Source organism: Brachycentrus maculatus, unplaced genomic scaffold (assembly GCF_059751285.1).
Source record: "Brachycentrus maculatus isolate JH-2025_06_01 unplaced genomic scaffold, ASM5975128v1 h1tg000126l, whole genome shotgun sequence".
NCBI classification, from domain to species: domain Eukaryota; kingdom Metazoa; phylum Arthropoda; class Insecta; order Trichoptera; family Brachycentridae; genus Brachycentrus; species Brachycentrus maculatus.
The window spans coordinates 480,812-502,172 of NW_028280879.1; the positions used below are offsets into that span (position 1 = coordinate 480,812).

The 21,361-nt window shown below is 36.4% G+C and overlaps 1 protein-coding gene across 1 annotated transcript; it reads left to right on the top strand.

The window, feature by feature from the left end:
* Nucleotides 1-700: 700 nt before the first annotated feature.
* On the top strand, nucleotides 701-16,246 carry LOC148309364 (UDP-N-acetylglucosamine--peptide N-acetylglucosaminyltransferase 110 kDa subunit-like). Its single transcript, XM_088260201.1, has 8 exons — nucleotides 701-834; nucleotides 2,147-2,328; nucleotides 11,996-12,399; nucleotides 13,629-14,857; nucleotides 14,940-15,231; nucleotides 15,313-15,493; nucleotides 15,584-15,688; nucleotides 15,768-16,246. The coding sequence occupies exons 3-8, from the start codon at nucleotides 12,264-12,266 to the stop codon at nucleotides 15,970-15,972; spliced, it is 2,148 nt and encodes a 715-aa protein (XP_088116327.1). The 5' UTR covers nucleotides 701-834; nucleotides 2,147-2,328; nucleotides 11,996-12,263; the 3' UTR covers nucleotides 15,973-16,246.
* Nucleotides 16,247-21,361: the final 5,115 nt, after the last annotated feature.

Genomic DNA, 21,361 nt, shown 5'->3' on the forward strand with positions numbered 1-21,361 from the left:
CATGTCTGATAATGACCCAACTCTAGTTTTTACTGACAAAGAAGATAGTGGACAGTGATCCAATTTTGTTTTTTTGAGAATCCAAATTACTTAATGTATACCAATGATAAACAAAAGTCCGAGTAGATACTGTTATTATGATTACTAGTAGTTACTGATAAAAATGCTATTACTGATTATTGTGATCTCAATATCGTCCCCGTATCATCCGACGTAATTAGGAGCCCAAAATATATTTTAACAATTGCTACTTTTTTGCCAAAACTGTTTTTGTAAAAATAGTAACTATTTAAATGAATAAAGGAATGTTCGACCTAAACTTTGACGTTTTATTTATTATTTTTTGTTTATATTTTACAAAATAGGGACGTCATTTGGCGACTTTACGTAGCAGCTGGCACGAGCCGAGAATAGCCAAACTGTTGCAGGTGCAGGCGACACAAGATTAGCCATCTCTTATTGCCTTCAGTACAGGCTTCTGGTTCCAGCAAAATGGCTTATATTTTTGACTTAAAGGTTTAAAAATGTAACTCTTACCATTAATTAGTAGTTTGGTACACATATGGCATTTTGTATGGAATTTAGCAGGCAGCTTTATTGACGTGAACTTGAGCTACATGAAAGCGCTACAATCGTCTTTACACAGATCTTTATGATTATTATCTCTTTACTCTTCCGTCAGACTGTCATCTCAGTTAGTCTGTGCTGTCATCGACGAGTTTTATGCATACTATATGAGTTATTATTGAAAAAATGAAGATTTGAATAAGTTTTCTTACGTATTCATACGTCATAATGAGTTCGGAAACGGCCGAATCAATTTATAATGGAAAGGTGAGCGCTTTAAATTTTATTTAAAAAAAAGACATGATACTATGTACTGCCGATTTAAAAATATCGCAAACTGTTAATTTACATAAAAGGAAGTTTAATCGGACAGTTTACAAAACGCGTTGGATTGCCGGTTGCTCTCATCTTGTTGGTATTGCGTGCTTTTTCTAACGATAAATATTATATTTGAACAAAAAAGAACTTTTCTAATGGTAAATATTATGTTTGAACAAAAAAAGAATCTAATTGACTTATTAACTGAGATAGCTGATAATCATCAGCAATGGGAAGGCGATACAAATTTGTCGGTGGAATCGTTTTATAATTGTTTGAAATATTTTAATTTAAATTTGTCTTAGAAAGTATTTTACGTAATATTTGAAAAAACCGTTAGCAAAAATCGCAAATCGACGTGGGTTACCGCAGCAATAAGATAAAAGAATTTCATAACTGGTCGAGTACTGATTTTCAATCGCAATTAGATAAAATATTATATCGTTGCATCGCAAAACAATTCTGCCCCTCGCTTGAGACGAAATGTTTAGTGGAAAAATCAACTTCATTTTTATGAATTGCTCAACAACAAGCTCTACGAAAGATATAAACTGAATTTTCCAAATGACCAATTTCAATCTTCGGAACAATCATTCAAAAATCAATCAACATGCCTGTACTCTTCTTGCGAATGGATGGATTTTAATGTATTTCAGCTTTGAGATTTTATTTTTTTATTTTTTTTTGCGTTAATATTTTTTTAAATCCCATCTTCTTTCCACAAAATTGATGCAAATAGCCGAACCCGTAAAAAATAGAGCTAAGATATTGATTACGTTTATTCCAACACATTTTCCAATTTTATGCTTTAAACGCAAAGCTACATGTATACTTTACACGAATGAAACTCTAATTTTGACGTAAACAAGTGAAGAAATTTTGGACTTTCTAGGTTCATAAGTATCTATTAATTGTTCCTAGAAGTGATAATACCGTGACTCAAACCTAGGTTTAATTATTTTGAGCTAAGTGCTGAATGGGAATTTTTGTACTTAATTAGTCATTCTATGCATGACATTATATTGGCGATGGCACTTATCGGTGGTGGTTGATATCTGAGAAACATTTGGTGGACATTTTCTTTATTTCAAGGTGATGGCTATACCTCAGAAAAGTTACATTTGTGCATATTTTTACAATACATTGTTTATCTGTATAATAGTTTCTGCGTGCTCACTGTACTCACTGTACTCACTGCACTGGGAATGGTATGAAGTGAAGAAATTATAGGTATAAGTACAGTGTATTCTTGTAATTATAGGTATATAATGTATCTGACAACGAGGAGGAGCAATGGAATCAACCAATCTCAACTGCTGCCACCGAGGACATCCTGCTCAAACGGAGAGAGATTGGGGAGCTCTCTATGTAGCAATGTGACACCCTTGCCCGTTGTTTCCGGCAGGTGTTGAAGAAGAGGAAGAAACAGACAAACTCGGAAAGGTTTGTCAAGAAGCCAGCAGCCAATTTGACCCTGCAAGCCTCGGTGGACTCGTCTAAATCAGAGTGCGACTAAGAAATAAATAAAAATTTAAGTTCATAAAGAACTTGCTCGTGGAACGAATTTTCGATGGAATTTTAGACAAATTCAAAAATTTTGCAATTACGATTATGGCGTTCTTCTCTATCTGCCCACGGCGTGTCGGTTAGTTTGTCATAGACGTTCAAATGAGGTTTAATCCGTCGGAACCTCATCCGAGTGCAATTCTACCGCGAACGACCAAGATGTCAAATCCAAACGGCTAGCGCGTTATCTTTCTTCTTCTTCTTAATGAGCCCTCTGACCTCCACTGCTGGATACAGGCTTCTTCCCCTTCTTTCCTCCGGTCGGTTGCTGCTTGCAGCCAGTTTTTACCCCCCACCATCTCTTTTGGGGTCTTGCGACACCTCATTTGTTCTCCCGAGGTCTCCATCGTAGAATTATTGGGAGGCGTGGATCTTTCCGCGGATCGCAGTGCGCACTTGAGCTTCTCCGCATTCGCTATAGTCTCTAGTGCATATGCATATGTGTTCACTGGCAGTATGCAGGATTCGTACACTTTTCTTTTTAGACAGGTCGGAATCTCCTTATTTTGCAGAATCTGTTTGAGTTTTTTCGTTTCAGTTTTTTTTTTTCAGTTTTATCTTTTGTCCAAGATATATGTACTCGTCTACTATTTGTAGGATTTCATTATTGACAGAGATGATCTGGTATTCGGGACTCGTGATTTTTGTTTTTGTGAAGTTCATATTTAGACTGATTTTACTAGAAGCCTCGTGCGATTCTTAATTTATCATTAGACTTAGTTGATCGATGCTTTCATTTATAGCTAATATATCATCAGCTGTCAAGCAGTCGAGGTGATTCAGATATGTGCCATCTATCTTCAGCCCCTCGCTATCCCAGTTGAGGGTTATAAATACATCTTCCAGGGCTAAAGTGAATAGCTTTGGTGAAATTGTGTCGCATGGTCGCACACCTTTTTGTATATTTATTTTTTTAAATTTTAGTGTTTTCATCAATTAAAACAGTCATAGTTACATTATCATACATACAATTTATTGATTGCATACATATCTAGAGTCTATTCTTGCATTTTGGAGTGCCTCGATGATTGCCCACTTTTCAACTGAATCAAACGCTCTTTGCTAACAAGAAAAGCTATTCACTTGTTGTTTTCTGTAATAGCATTTGTTTAATAATACTTTTATGGTTTCCCCCAGCTTAAGCATATCACTTGTTAAAAGATCTTCACTTGAAGCTTTGTTATGTTTCATTTGTTTTAGAGCATTTTTCTATTTCGTTTATTTCAACTTTTGGCAAATCTTTTGTTCTGTATGTATTTTTTGTTTTCCGACTTTCATATTTTTATTACTTCCCATCGTTCCTTTCATGAGCTCTCTATTATATCTTCTAATGCCTTTTCTTATCCCATTCCTGATAATTTAGTTCAAGAGTCTATACTGTTTTGAATCCCTATCGAGAGTTTTGCGTTCTTCGAGTAACTGGAGAGTGTCATTTGATATTAAAGTCACCGGTTATAATAACTAGCTTTGTTTTTTCAGATTTTTTAGCTTTGGCAATATCTTCGTAAAGTTGCTCCACTTCTTCATCTTCAGAGGCACTTGTAGGAGAATATGCTTGGATGATTTGTATAGTAAATATTCCATTTAGTTTAATTAAGACATATGCTATTCATTTTTTTTAGCGCGTTTAGCGAGTTATGCCAAGTCATAATTTTAATTCAGTGGTTGCCATAATCAGTAAGCGACCGGCTGCGCGAAGGGCCAGACGTGTCTCCGCACACACGAATTTTTTTTTTAGAATACATATTGGAGTTTGTTTTTTTGTGGATATTTATTGAAAAATGAGAACAATTTTTTAAGCCTCCACTCGTTTACCAGTGATTTTGGTTAAATGTTACGTGGATTTTAAGAAAATTAAGTTGCGGGCCGTCTTAATCGATTTCTCAGTAATGAATTTATACCCTTTTCTATTTTTTACTTTTAAAAAAATATTTAATATTTATTTTAATTTAATTTTTTTTTAATAAGACTTAATTTCTAATCACTTATCTATGGCAGGTCTCTCCAGTACGCCATTACTACGATAAATTTCCTACTGCACGGTTGACTATTTCAAAGTTGTTACAAACATGGACCCCAAGGATGTTCAAGTATTGTAAATGGTTTTTTTAAATATTTTATAGTCTTTCACTGGCTGAATTAAGTTTTTTTTATTAAGTAATGCTGTTTTGTTCGAAATATTCCATCTCAATGACATTGTCAAAAATGCATATTTTCTAAATCGATTATCGATGTTCGATCCTTGTAGATAGATGGATCATTCATTGTAAATGCTTTTTTATTCTCTTTCACTGTCTGAATTACTTTTTTTTTTAAATGCGTTTTTTTTCGAAATATTTCATATGAATGACATTTTGATGTTATTGTCACAACTTTATAGATTCTTTATGGATTCTTTTTAAAATGCACTTTATCTAACTTTATAATAGCCACAGATATGAAATACTATATTCTAATAAGAATAATAGTTTACTTTAACGAATTACGTTTTTTTTTTTAAATGCGTTTTTTTTCGAAATATTTCATATGAATGACATTTTGATGTTATTGTCACAACTTTATAGATTCTTTATGGATTCTTTTTAAAATGCACTTTATCTAACTTTATAATAGCCACAGATATGAAATACTATATTCTAATAAGAATAATAGTTTACTTTAACGAATTACGTTTTTTTTTTTAAATGCGTTTTTTTTCGAAATATTTCATATGAATGACATTTTGATGTTATTGTCACAACTTTATAGATTCTTCATGGATTCTTTTTCAAATGCACTTTATCTAACTTTATAATAGCCACAGATATGAAATACTATATTCTAATAAGTATTTCATATCTGTGGCTATTATTTGTCACATTTTCGTGTCATTTATAACCCTGAACATTTTGTTTTCCTAATGATGTCTTTACTTTGCTCATTCCTTTTTTGTCACTTATTCGTAACCACCGGTGCACAAACCGCACATCTGAATCGATGCAGTATCATCTTGGTCGTTATGGAATTACAATAAGTTTATGTAATCATGTTTTAACGATCAAGGTTCATAGTAAAAATAATTCTGACACTAAATTGATAATATTAATTTGAACAAAGCCACTGGTTTTTTTTACAAATTATTTTTAAAATGTTTACTCGATTTAATTGTACGCTTGCATATTTTGACATCTCTACGTAGATGAAGCTGGTATATGTGATGATATTGATTTGTAGATTTGATTTAATTTATGTATTGAATGTTAAATCAAACACTGATTTTTTGAGTCTACTAAGTTGTATTTTACTGTTAAAAGGTCAATTTTTGTGACAGTTGTTCCGCCTAGTTATGGCATATTCAAACGAATGTGAAGATTAAACGGACTGACGGTCCATATATAGCTATACACTTCTGGGTACTCGGGTAACAGTTTTAACATGTGCAGCAATCATTTACGGGAGGGAGACGACTATAGTTAACGGGGCATGTAGGTACGTATACTTGTATTCATTTTCAGGGAAAGGAACAATTCATAGACACGGTATTATGAGACCATTAATGTTTTTTTATAGCTTAAGACAAATGTTGATGATACTATAATACTATAGTGTCATTTGACTCCAATGCGTGACTCGAGTATTCAACGGGTAATGGGACATGCAGGTTCATATGTATAATTAATTCTATTTATTTCCTGGGAAGGGAAGAATCTATTGACGATGATGGCAATTGTGAGAGAATTAATGTTTTAAAGCTAAAGACTTTGTTGGTAATATTATAAAAGGTTATTTTTATTTGATTCCAATATGTGACTGAAGTATTATCAAGGATTTATAAAAACACAGATGTGTGTATTATTATTAACTATTTTTAAGAATTTGCATACGTAGATGTAAATGTGGTTAAAAATTCTTTGTTTCTCAATTATGCATCATGAAAGCTTTTACATAAAGAGAAATGATGTACAATGACAGTATATAACAGTGGTGAAGATATTAGGCTGATTGGTTCATTAATAATTTTAAAATTAGGATTATTTACATACTTATCGACAACCCACCAACCTTTTTGTACTTTTATTATTTCAGTTCTAGTGTGGTCATCAATTTAAGCAGGCATAGTTGCATTATCATGTATAAAATTGATCAATTGTACATATCCAGAGTCTATTCTTGCATTTCGGAGTGCCTCGATAATTCTCTACTGAATCAAACGCTGTTTGATAATCAATAAAAGCTATTCACTTGTTGTTTTCTCTATGAGCAGTCTTAATGTCTGGATGTGCTCGAGCCAGTTCGTTCTAGAGGTTGATGAGTATAACATTTTAGGGTTGAGTGATTTGTTATGATCTTTGTTGGCAACTTGTACAGATGAGAAAGCAAACCAACGGGTCGATAGTTTTCTAGATTGTCGCTGTCTCCTTTTTTAAATAAAACTTTTACCTCAGCCTTTTTGCCAGCCACTAGGTATCCTGCCTCGTTCCGGACATTTGTCCAATAGTACTTTTATGGCTTCTATTAACTCGTTACCTCGTCTTCACCTAGAGCTTTGTTATTTTTCATTTCTTTTAAAGCCGTTTTCTATTTCGTTTATTTCAACTTCTGGCAAATCTTCTGTTCTACTGTATTTTTTGTTTTTTGTTAATATGTGATGTGTAAAGTTTTGCATTAAGAATGTTTCCCTCTTCAGACAATTCCATTTCGATCTTTTATTTCAGTCATGTTGCAGTTTCCTCGAGATCATATTCGTTTCGAGACATTCATATTTTTATTACTTTCTATCGTTTCTTCTATGAGCTCTGTTTTATATCTTCTAATGTCTCTCCTTATCTCTTTTCTGATAGTTTTGTTCGAGAGTTTTTACTGGTTTGAATGGTAGTAAATATTCCATTTAGTTTAATTAAGACGAATATAACTCTATTATTTTTTTAGCGAGTTGCGCCAAGTCATAATTAGTGGAACGGTTAGTCGGATTGATTTAGGTAAATTATTAGTTGTATCTTTAATTCAGTGGTTACCATAATCAGTAAGCGGCCGGTTGCGCGAGGGGCCAGACGTGTCTCGGCCCAAAATATTTTTTTTATTTAGAATACATTTAATATTTTTTCGAATATTTATTGAAAAAAATTTATCAATATTTTGAAACTCCTAACCTTCATTTTATTAAGCCTCCACTCGTTTACCAGTGATTTTGGTTAAATGGTAAGTACCATTATAACCAAGGTATTTTTGACCAAGTGGTTTAAAAAGAAAATTAAATTGCGGGCTATCGAATGTCCCGCCTTTTTAAATTTCTCATTAATGAATTTATACCCTTTTCTGTTTTTTTTTTTTTTTTGATTAAAAATTCAATACGACTTAATTTCTAATCATTTATCTATGGTAGTCTCTCCAGTACGCCATTACTACGATAAATTTCCTACTGGACGGTCTACTTTTTTAAAGTTGCTACTAACATGGACCCCAAGGATGTTCAAGTATTGTAAATGTTTTTTTTTTATATTTTATAGTCTTTCACTGGCTGAATTAAGTTTTTTTTTATTAATTAATGCGGTTTTGTTCGAAATATTCCATCTCAATGACATTGTCAAAAATGCATATTTTCTAAATCGATTATCGATGTTCGATCCTTGTAGATAGATGGATCATTCATTGTGAATGCTTTTTTATTCTCTCTCACTGTCTGAATTACGTTTTTTTTTAATGCGTTTTTTTTCGAAATATTTCATATGAATGACATTTTGATGTTATTGTCACAACTTGATAGATTCTTTATGGATTCTTTTTAAAATGCACTTTATCTAACTTTATAATAGCCACAGATATGAAATACTATATTCTAATAAGAATAATAGAATATGTCTCGCGAAATGTCACATTTTCGTGTCATTTATAACCCTGAACATTTTGTTTTCCTAATGATGTCTTTACTTTGCTCATTCCTTTTTGTCACTTATTCGTAACCACCGGTGCATAAACCGCACATCTGAATCGATGCAGTATCATCTTGGTCGTTATGGAATTACAATAAGTTTATGTAATCATGTTTTAACGATCAAGGTTCATAGTAAAAATAATTCTGACACTAAATTGATAATATTAATTTGAACAAAGCCACTGGTTTTTTTTACAAATTATTTTTAAAATGTTTACTCGAGTTAATTGTACGCTTGCATATTTTGACATCTCTACGTAGATGAAGCTGGTATATGTGATGATATTGATTTGTAGATTTGATTTAATTTATGTGTTGAATGTTAAATCAAACACTGATTTTTTGAGTCTACTCAGTTGTATTTTACTGTTAAAAGTTCAATATTTGTGACAGTTGTTCCGCCTAGTTATGGCATATTCAAACGAATGTGAAGATTAAACGGACTGACGGTCCATATATAGCTATACACTTCTGGGTACTCGGGTAATAGTTTTAACATGTGCAGTAATCATTTACGGGAGGGAGACGACTATAGTTAACGGGGCATGTAGGTACGTATACTTGTATTCATTTTCAGGGAAAGGAACAATTCATAGACACGGTATTGAGACCATTAATGTTTTTTTATAGCTTAAGACAAATGTTGATGATACTATAATACTATAGTGTCATTTGACTCCAATGCGTGACTCGAGTGTTCAACTGGTAATGGGACATGCAGGTTCATATGTATAATTAATCCTATTTATTTCCTGGAAAAGGAAGAATCTATTGACGATGATGGCAATTGTGAGAGAATTAATGTTTTAAAGCTAAAGACTTAGTTGGTAATATTATAAAAGGTTATTTTTATTTGATTCCAATATGTGACTGAAGTATTATCAGGGATTTATATAAACACAGATGTGTGTATTATTATTAACTATTTTTAAGAATTTGCATATGTAGATGTAAATGTGGTTAAAAATTCTTTGTTTCTCAATTATGCATCATGAAAGCTTTTACATAAAGAGAAATGATGTACAATGACAGTATATAACAGTGGTGAAGATATTAGGCTGATTTGTTCATTAATAATTTTAAAATTAGGATTATTTACACACTTATCGACAACCCACCAACCTTTTTGTACTTTTATTATTTCAGTTCTAGTGTCGTCATCAATTTAAGCAGGCATAGTTGCATTATCATGTATAAAATTGATCAATTGTACATATCCAGAGTCTATTCTTGCATTTCGGAGTGCCTCGATAATTCTCTACTGAATCAAACGCTGTTTGATAATCAATAAAAGCTATTCACTTGTTGTTTTCTCTATGAGCAGTCTTAATGTCTGGATGTGCTCGAGCCAGCTCGTTCTACAGGTCGATGAGTATAACATTTTAGGGTTGAGCGTTTTGTTATGATCTTTGTTAGCAACTTGTACAGATGAGAAAGCAAACCAACGGGTCGACAATTTTCTAGATTGTCGCTGTATCCTTTTTTAAATAAAACTTTTACCTCAGCATTTTGCCAGCCACTAGGTATCCTGCCTCGTTCCGGACATTTGTCCGATAGTACTTTTATGGCTTCTATTAACTTCTTATTAGCTATTGGCTTCTATTTACCCCGTCTTCACCTAGAGCTTTGTTATTTTTCATTTAGTAAATATTGCATTTAGTTTAATTAAGACGAATATAACTCTATTAATTTTTTAGCGAGTTGCGCCAAGTCATAATTAGTGGAACGGTAAGTCGGATTGATTTAGGTAAATTATTAGTTGTAACTTTAATTCAGTGGTTACCATAGTCAGTAAGCGACCGGTTGCGCGAGGGGCCAGACGTGTTTCGGCCCAAAATTTTTTTTTTAGAATACCTTTGATATTTTTTTGGATATTTATTGAAAAAAAATTATCAATATTTTAAAACTCCTAACCTTCATTTTATTAAGCCTCCACTCGTTTACCAGTGATTTTGGTTAAATGGTACTTGGTTTTAAAGAAAATTAAGTTGCGGGCTATCGAATATCCCGCCTTTATAATTATCTCATTAATGAATTTATACCCTTTTTTATATTAAAAATTCAATGCGACTTCATTTCTAATCACTAATCTATGGTAGGTCTCTCCAGTACGCCATTATTACGAGAAATTTCCGACTGGACTGTCGACATATTGACATGGACATTTTTTCAAATATAGTCTTTCACTATCTGAATTAAGTTTTTTTTATAATGCGTTTTGTTTCGAAATATTTCATATGAATGACGTTTTGATGTTATTGTCAAAACTTCATAGATTCTTTTCAAAATGCACTTTTTCTAACTTTATAAATAGCCACAGATATGAAATACTATATTCTAATAAGAATAATAGATTTTGACTCGCGTTTTGTCACATTTTCGTGTCATTTATAACCCTGACCATTTTGTTTTCCTAATGATGTCTTTTCTTTGTTCATTCCTTTTATGTCACTTATTCGTAACCACCGGTGCATAAAACGCACATCTAAATTGATGCAGTATCATCTTGGTCGTTATGTAATTTCAATAAGTTTATGTAATCATGTTTTAACGATCAAGGTTCGTAGTAAAAATAATTCTGACACTAAATCGGTAATATTAATTTAAACAAAGTCACTGTTTTTTTATTACAAGTTATTTTAAAAATTTGATCTTGAGTTAAATTGTATGTTTGCATTTTTTGACATCTCTTGATAATACTCAAGTCGCGTATTGGAGTCAAATAACAAAAACCTCTTATAATATAACCTAATAATTTTCTTTAGCTTTAAAACATTAATTCTCTCACAATTGCCATGTCAATAGATTCTTCCTTTCCCAGGAAATAAATAGAATTAATTATACATATGTACCTACATGTCACATTACCCGTTGAACACTCGAGTCACGCATTGGAGTCAAATGACACTATAATATTATAGTATCATCGACATTTGTCTTAAGCTATAAAAACATTAATGGTCTCACAATACCTTGTCGATGAATTGTTCCTTTCCCTGAAAATGAATACAAGTATACGTACCTACGTGCCCCGTTAACTATTGTCTCCATCCCGTAAATGATTACTGCACGTGTTAAAACTATTAAACCTAGAAGCGTATAGCTATATAAAGTTCATTTAATCTTCACATTCGTTTGAAAATGCCATATCTAGGCGAAACAATTGATTTTTTCATGTGCCTTTTTTTTCTTAACAATAAAATACAACTTAGTAGACTCAAAACAACGAGTGTTTGATTTAACATTAAATACATAAATTATATTATGATATACTAACTAACCAGCCTATGAGAGGTCGCAAGCCCTGTAAATACCCAGACCTCCATATTCTTTCGTCAACTTTGTGCGAAATTTAAGAAATATTGGTATCTATCAAGTAAAACTTAAATTAAAAACGCCATATTCTTCTTCATCTATGTCGATATGTAAAAAAATGTAACAATAACTCCCGAGTGGAGAAAACTCAGATTTATACACCAATATTTGATTTTAAAATGATGCGGAATTTCAGAAACGGTAGTGCTTATCGAGTAAAAGTTAAATCGAAAGCTTTCTTAAAACTTAATTTAAATTCTTCTCCATCTATTGTATATTGAGATATCTATATGTCCTCAATAGGTGAGTTGTTTCCAGGAAGGTGTCGTCCCTTTGCCTGAGGGCTCTAGACTTCGACCCCGACAATGCGGCGCTGCACTGCGGGCTGGGCAACGCGTACTACGGGGAGGGGCTCACGGACCCGGCCATCGCCGCGTACCGGCGCGCCATCGAGCTGCAGCCCGACTTCCCGGACGCGCACTGCAACCTCGGCAACGCGCTCAGGCGGAAGGGGCAGTTCGGGGAGGCGGAGGACTGCTACAACGCGGCGCTGCGCCTGTGCCCCGCGCACCCCGGCTCGCTCCACATGCTCGCCACCACCAAGCGCGAGCAGGGCCTCCTCGGGCAGGCCGCGCGCCTCTACCTCGAGGCGCTGCGCGTGATGCCCGCGCCTTCCTCCGCCGTCGCGCACAACGGCCTGGCCCTCGTGCTGCAGCGGCAAGGTCGGTCAACCGAACTGAACTACTTTCCGACACCGATACACACTCCATACTCTACACTAATCTTTCCCGAACGTACCTACCCTAACGGGTCACCTTAGGCAAATTGCAAATTATTGTACATTTGCATATTGCATATTCGCAATATGGGTGTGATATCACCCGAGGGTGGCACGGAGGAGTGCTTCCGGACCGATCAGCGGTCAGGAGGCAGGGTGCTTCCTCTTTCGGCCTTCCTTATCCGAACGAGACCTCGCCTATACGAGGAGTAGATCAGTTTTTATCTCTCTCGTGTCAGTTCTCTCTTTGCTTTTTTATCCATCGGTGCTAATAAGGAATCACTTGTCCGCGAGAGAGTTTCACATAAAGCCACAACAAATCAAATAGGGGTCGCGGTATTAAAATGAATTTTCTCCCTCGTTTTCTTTGCGCAAGTGAGTGCCGTGAGTCCCGAGGGGATGCCGTATCCTCGGATAGTTACGTTCATCTTTCGACAGGTTCTTAGTTCGATTCGTAAACTAAATTAAAATTAAAATTTCTAACATATATATTACATTGTATTGACGTAGTGTTATTTTTAACAGTAAACTTGTTAAATATTAGACTTATTAATGTTGTTAAAATCCGATTTTTCATTTGTTTTTGAAATTCTGTTGATGCTGTTTTTGCAATTAGTCACTTTAACCTGAATCTGTTAAGTAAAATGTCGCCCATTTCACGGTGATACCTCAGATTCTGTAAATACAAAGGTTAAAAATGAATTTTGAGTGTATTTTGTTACAGAATCTGATTTATGTTTATTGTTTTATAAGTAATTTAAGAGAATTTTCACAGCGTGAAATATCTACAAAAACTCATACATCACACATTTTGCAAACAACCCGAACACTTTTTTATTGCGATATTTATTTCTCAACATTTTGTATTTCGTATATTTCTATCGATCGTTATTTTCTACCCGGATATAAAATGGAGTATTTTTTTGGGCGTTTAAAAAGTAATATGTATTTTTCCTCTTCTTCGTCCAAAGTCGTCGGTCCTCGACCATATTTATCCCGATCAATTTAAAAGCATTATGCGCAATAGAATCATAACCGAATATCTCCAAACTCAAAATTGTCAGAGTAAAAGTTCTTTAAAAGAAAACCCCTAAGATTTGATGTACTTCAATTTGGACTTAATTTTATACCGCTTTGTAAGAAGCAATCTGTACAATTACTCTCCACTTGCAGGGAAGTTGGCCGAAGCCCTGGCCCATTTGGTGGAAGCGACCAAAATTCAGCCGTTGTTCCCGGATGCCTTTGTCAATGCGGGCAATATTCTGAAGGAGATGGGAAACGCAACCCAAGCATTCGATTGCTACACGACCGCCATCTTAATGAAGCCGACGCTTGCGGACGCTCACTGCAACCTCGCCAGCGTCCACAAGGGCTGGGGGAATATGCCCGAAGCCATCCGATCCTACCGGACCGCTCTCGAGCTGAAGCCCGACTTCCCCGACGCCTATTGCGATCTCGCCTACTGCTTGCAATATGTCGGCGACTGGAGCGACTACGACGCCCGCATGGGGAAGGTCGTCAGCATCGTGACCGAGCAGCTGCAGATGGGCAGCCTGCCGTCCGTCCACCCCCACCCCTCCGTGGTGTATCCCCTGCCCGACGAGTTGAGGAAGCTGATTGCGGTTCGGCACGCCAGCCTGTGCGAGAGAAAGGTGCGCATGCTGAACAAGCCCCCGTACGAGTTCAGCCGCGAGCTCGAGGGCAGGATCCGCATCGGCTACGTCAGCGCCTGCTTCCGAGACTGCTCCACATCCCATCTCATGCAATCCATCCCCGGCATGCACGACCGATCCAAGTTTGAGATTTTCTGTTACGCTCTATTGCCCGACGATGGAACCAGTTTCAGGGCTAAAGTTGTCCGAGAGTGCGATAATTTCGTGGACCTCTCCGCGATCCCGTGCGACGGCAAGGCCGCCGATATGATCCACAACGACAAAATCCACATTTTGGTGAACCTGAACGGCCATACCGGAGGAGCGCGCAACGGCATCTTCGCGCTGCGTCCGGCACCGATCCAGGTGATGTGGCTGGGCTACCCGGGGACGAGCGGGGCCGACTATATGGACTACATCATCACGGACGCCGTAACCAGCCCCCTAGAGATGGCCGACCAGTACTCGGAGAAGCTGGCCTACATGCCGTACACCTTCTTCGTGGGCGACCACGAGCGCATGTTCCCGCACCTGCGCGAGAGGCTGCTCATAGCCGATAACGGTGACACCGTAGCCGTCATCAACGGGGCCGACCTCTCTCCTCTGGTGAAGAATAACGCTTCCGTGAAGGAAGTGCACCGAGAGTACCGAGCGGATAAGACTACGGTGCACATCTCCCACAAGGTGCTAACTCTCGATCCACCCACCATATCTGCCATGCTTCATATGGTCGCGCATAGGGAGACTCGGGTAATTACTTCTTATCTCGTTTCAACACACAATTACCGTTAAATCGACCTATTAAATAAAAAATAACCCATTTGTTTCGCAGACTTCGGTCAACGGAGTGCGGGTGCAGAATGGGCTGGCCATCAAGCAAATCGACAACAAGGCGGCCCGTGGCGAGCAGGTCCCGCAGCATATTCAGTTTACCGGCCGGAATCAGTACCATCTGCCAGGCTCCAGCGTCGTGTTCTGCAACTTCGGCCGGCTGTGCTTCATCGATCCGAACACGCTGGCCATGTGGGTGCACATCCTGCTCCGCGTGCCCCGTTCGGTGCTCTGGCTAATACGCTATTCGTCCTGCGGTGAAATCAACGTTCGGCGCTCCGCCCAGGAACTGGGTAACTTCCTATCGACGCTCGCATAATACTATAATAATAGGGAAACGCCGCTCGGTGTTAAAGTTCGCGTTTCCTTCTCAGGACTCCACCCCGATCGCATAATATTCTCGGATTGGGCATCCAAGGAGGAGCACGTGCGGCGCGGGCAGCTGGCCGACATCTGCCTCGAGACTCCGCTGTGCAACGGCCGCGTTTCCAGCATGGACCTGCTCTGGGCCGGCACCCCAGTCGTCGCCCTGGCCGGAGAGACCCACGCTTCCAGGTACCCACTGCCTACTACCTACCTGACACTCTCGTTACATAGTTATGTTTGCGACACGACTCACTGAGATGTTTGCGAATGTGTTATTAGGGTTGTCGCCTCGCAGCTGTATGCTCTCGGCTGCCCGGAACTGATCGCCACGGACCACTGGCACTATCGGAACATCGCTCTCAAGTTGGGAAACGATAAAGAATAGTGAGTGACAATTATTTACGTATGTGGACTCCAGCGGGTCCTCGCACTATTGGAACACTAAGTCGGTTTTTGATTTCAGCTTGAAGGCGGTTCGAGCCAAGGTCTGGACCCAGAGAGTGCCGAGTCCGCTGTTTGACTGCGAGAAGTACACGCAGGAACTGGAGGAGCTGTACTCCACCATGTGGGACCGGTACGCGAAGAAGAAGAAGCCCGACCACCTCACCAATACTGTCGGCTTTTATTCTTATGAAGCAAATTTTCGTATATTTCTTTACAAATATTGAGAGTTAATTTTTTTTTCATATGACAATATAAAATGTGCCCATATTTATATTGCCCATTGCCGGAATCCCATTGCCGTTGTTGTGGACGCTTCAGTCCCAAATTGTTTGGTAAAGGAATTCCTCATTGTGAACCCAAGTGCCAATGAAGCCGCGAGCATTTACAGCTTCTTCCATAATTCAGTGTAACGATTGTCCTATTTCTGTGTATAAACCGGTTTGAATTTATTTTAGATTGTCTTTATTTTTTATCTAATAAAAAAATGTGAAAATTTAATGTTGTTTTATTTCAAATTTTCCATTATAAACCCACCCTACGCATACATCTCGCCTCACTTTTAATATCATCACAATACTTGTTGAGGCATAATTATTTAGTTTTGTGCCGGAACATATCTCTCGTGTTGAGGGGGTCTTACTGTACATATATAATGAAAAATGCTCTTAATTTTTTTTCATTTAGGAGATAGTAACATCCAGATATTTCAACATTCATAGAAGAAGTTTATTGAGATGGGAATAAGTCTTATAACCTGTCATTAGTTATTACTTATACTTAAATGATTGAATAATTTCACATGCACGAAAAGGAAACTGTCCATGGCGAAAATTGTATTTACATTAATAAACTCAAAAGTCGTACATTTTTTGTTAATATTTAAAAGACGTATCTTATTGCATTCATCCGTGCCATGTTAATGATTTTCAATTATCACTGCCATGAAAAACGCTAAAATGACAGGAATAGATAATATTATCAAGATATTTGATTTGATTGATAATATCAAGGTCGGCAATAGTACATTTGGATATATTAAGGATTTCAAGATGAAGGCAAGGAATGAACCTTTTCCTTAGCTGGATTTACACTTTTAGATAAGAAATCTGCAAATAAGTTCAACACTATTACTAGGCTTATCATTCGAGTACATTAGAGAAGGAAAGTGTGGTTGCGAAAACAGGTTACCGATAGCAGGAGACAATTTTAAGAGCTCTCAATGTGCGAAATTCACTAGTGAATTTGATATCTTGTATTGTTTCTAATTTTTAATAATTTGAATTAATTCACTAGTACACCATTTTGGGTAACTGCTCAGTCTACGCACAGAAATAGGATACGCACATACATATTAATAGATTCTTGCAACACTAAATAAAAAATGTATATTGCTTGATTGATGTCATATTTTTCGATAACCCTCCGATCCCTCGAATACAGAAAGTTCCGAGTCATGGTAAAATCAGCTTTTTGAAAGTTTGGATATAAAGAGGAATCGTTGGAATTAGTGACTACTACTATGGTTACACTGAGTTACGCCCAGGAATAATGACGTGCCAATTATAATACGCTCGGCTTCATTAGGATTAGTTGCATCGAGATTGTCCCAATTTAAATTTGGAAGGTTGTAGTCACCCGCAAGTAGGAATGTGGCATTTGGTGACTTGTCGTAAATTGCTTTCACATCGTCGCAGTGTTGTTTGTGAACATCAGTATCAGAATTTGGTGGGATATATGTACTACCAATGATGACTGTATCAATGAAGTATTCCCATATTTATTTGGATGAATAATTCTTCAATGTTTTTGTGTTTAGTTTTTAATGATTGTACTTGGTATATTGTGTCGATACATATAAGTACTCCTCCGCCTCTGATCATTTTACTAGTAAATTTGTTCCTTACTCGGATGAACTTATGTCTGGTGTGAGCCAAGTTTCAGTTAGAATCGTCACACCATAATCGAGTGTAGGACAAGTAGATACTAGTGAATGTAGTTACCTGAAGCGGAGGGCTGATCACCTTTCCTTCGTGTGTTAACGATCAGGATTACACTGCGTTTATATAATGCAGCGCCCTATGCACCATTGGGGTGCGGATAACGGTTTGATGATTTCGATAACAAGTCATACTATTGACTTAATGGTAACTAAAATATAGTATAATAAGACCTATAGGTAAAGGAGAAAACGCGTTCCTGTCAACAGAACGCCCGGAAACACTTTCTTCGTCGGCAATTTGTCTATTAGATAGAGTTCCCAGATTTATAAACGCCGCAAAACTGCAGTCTTTTGCTTTTTTAAGATTATCTGTATATTGAGAAATATTAAACAATAGCAATTCCGAGAAGAAAATTTTGTAACATTGTTATTACCGCCGAAATAAGAATTACTAAGGGTGGGTCTAATTCGGTGAGTAGATACTGTATTTCGAGTGCAATAACTTGACTAGCTCCACAAATTTCAATGAAATGTATTCGCAGATAGGGGATGTAACAATATCTTTTGGAAAACCTCGTATTCAGAAACTTAGTCATCTCACTGTTACAATTTGACAAATAATAAAAATACTTGTATTATTTTATTATTCTATAAGCTTTGATATAACAAAGGAACGACATTTGGAGTTGTGAAGTTTCTCTCTAAACTAACGTTACTTCGCCATGCTGTTTTTTCAACTCATTTACCTTCTGACCCTAAAATGCACCCTGTGCAGTGGTGCATAAAGGAATATATTTTATTAAATTCTTACACATGATAACACATATTCGATCATGATAACACTGCGTTTATAAGACACAGTGCCCTATGCACCATTGGGGTGCGGATAAGGGTTTTATTATTATTTAAATTCTTACACACATCTAAAAAGGACACAAAAAATACACTATTTAATATGATTTATTATGTCATTCACTGGAATGAAATATCATTATTAAAAGTGTCAACACAACTAAAGATGTTACTAAACTCAAGTTGAGATAACTATAATACAGATATAGAATCAGCTAACGAACACTCGACATTTCAAATGCTATTGTATCAAACAACGGGTGAACTGGCAAACATGGTCTAGAAGCCACCTGGCGCAGAAGTGGACCTGCTCGGGCAGACACGAATCCAGGACTCTAGCAAATATGCTATGGTATGGTGACAAATTTTCAGTATTTAAGGTTTATTTTTCACACTTCTTAAGTGCATAAATTTGTAGCCTATATCTTAGGTCAAACCTCAGAATAAAATGAATAGTTTTCATTTTAGGTTTGTGTCTCCTCCGAAGTCCCCCTCGGGTGTCTTTATTAAGGGTCTCGGACTGTATTTTTTTTAGTTTTCACCAAATTATTAGAGTTAAAAGGAAACTGTCCATGGCAAAAATGATAACGATTCAATTATCTACATTGGATTTACATTAATAAACTCAAAAGTGAATCGCACATTTTTTGTTAATACTTAAAGACGTATCTTATTGCATTCATCCGTGCCATGTTAATGATTAGTTGTTATTCATTGATATTATTATCAATTCAATGCAATCCTCCATAGGCTTTTTCGTAGGTTCAAAGGGTGAGTATAGAGCGCGGGAGGTTGGCCAGTCGGTGCGGGTAGTTTCCTTATAGGGCCGGGGTCCCCAGTAGGGTTACTTACTTTCCTGCCGCTGTCACTCTGGCTATTAGAACATGCTGATGGATTGTACACGCTGATTTACATGTCCCCTAAAGGTGGGGTCGTAACGTAATACGTTATGATGTGAGCAGTGACCTAAGAATGTAGCAGGAGACTATAGCTATTATCGGTGGGACATTTTCCTATAAATTTTGGATAAAAGTCCTCGAAAGTTTGGATAAAAAAAGGAATCGTTGGAATTTGTGACTACTTCTAGAGGAGGATGATATGCATCGACGGGGACCGATGATTCTATACATTTATTTACCTTTAATGATGGTAAGCTAGAGAATAATAAGTCAAGAGTCCTGTTATTAACATTCAGTACATTGTTACACTGTTAACTTAATAATAACTAAAATATAGTATAAGACCTATAGGTAAAGGAGAATACCATTCATGCATAAATAATTTTAGATAAATATCATTATTATCATCAATCGATTTTTTTTTTGAGAAATATGTATCGATTCATCCAGACTTATGTATACAGTGAAACCTCTACCTATTGAAATAAACTATGAATGTGGGATTAAGAAGTCCATAAACAAGGAGATACCATATTTCCAATCTGTATAACATGTATGAACACGAGTTTTAGACGTAAATAAAGGTATTATTTTCTTTAAATACAATGCTTAACAAAATAAAAAATATATAAAGTTTACTGCACTGTAAATAATGCAATAAATTTTAACTTTAATCACCCTGAAGTTCTTTGAACGACCCACAATCAAAATAGCAAATAAATTTTGTTCGTTTTTAATGCATTTTTTTTTAAATTCTAAATATTTGGAAATTTTTACTGACAATCCACTCTACAGAATTTATAATAATTTCTAAAATGCGCCAAATAGGTAGGTACTGTTTTCATTTTGTCCATTTCTATATGGCAATCTATTTGTCTATGGTCCCCAATCTGATCGGTCGTTCTAGATAGATTATATAGTTTGTCTTTGGTCGTTCTAGTACTGACAGATCTCGCCGTCCGCACTGTAGCGCTGTTCTCGCCGTCTGCCTCGATTTCGAACTGGAAAATGGACTCGCTATTCAGTGGAGACTATAACTTCGGCTTCGAGGAGCCTCTATTTGAGGTCGGTATTTTCCCTACTCGATAACAGTTTATAAATTAGTTAGTCTGTGGATAACAGTATAGCGGTCCTTATGCCAATTATGCATCTCCGCCGTCGTGTCACATTCTCGTGTCGCAGTTCTTTCCGATTTGTAATCTCCGTACTAATGTACGAGTACGTGTATCTTAATGGAAACAAAATAGCCAGGCTCGACAGATTATTAGACATATCTATTAGAACTTTTCTAAAAAAAATCTAGTTAGGTTTTGTCAAAATGGGAACACGTCACCGCGAATGACGCGAGCGGCCACTTTACAGATCCGCATTTGGTGAATCGCAAATTACAGAAATTATTTCAGCTTCGAATGAAATTTTCGTATGCAATTTGTAGGTAATTTTATATAATTTACAATGCGCGTATAAAATTAGGTTAAACATTGACATACAAAGTGATCCAGCGAAGGAATTATTTTCTAGAAACACACATTTTATTGTTGGCATTTTGCTAAATTCTTACTTAAACCTCGACTCGACCATTAAATTATATTCGCATTAAATCGATGGCGACTTAATTTCCTCTCAAATTAAGTTGATTAATAGTTAAGAGAAAATCGAAAATCCTGTCAGATGCTTTTTGGACAGTAGTATGTTAGGAATTTCTTTTGATTGTGCAAGAATAATTTTCAATTCGTGTATTTTTGTTCTTATTTTCACTGATATTTAGAATTGAAATATCATCTATATTTTACAATTGTAATTGCAACAATGGTACTGCACAGTGTTTATAAATAATCAAAAACATTTTTCTTTTGAATTATTAATTTTGAAATTGCGGTATTTGTAGCATAGTTAAGCCAAAAGTCAAAGCCGAAGTATCGT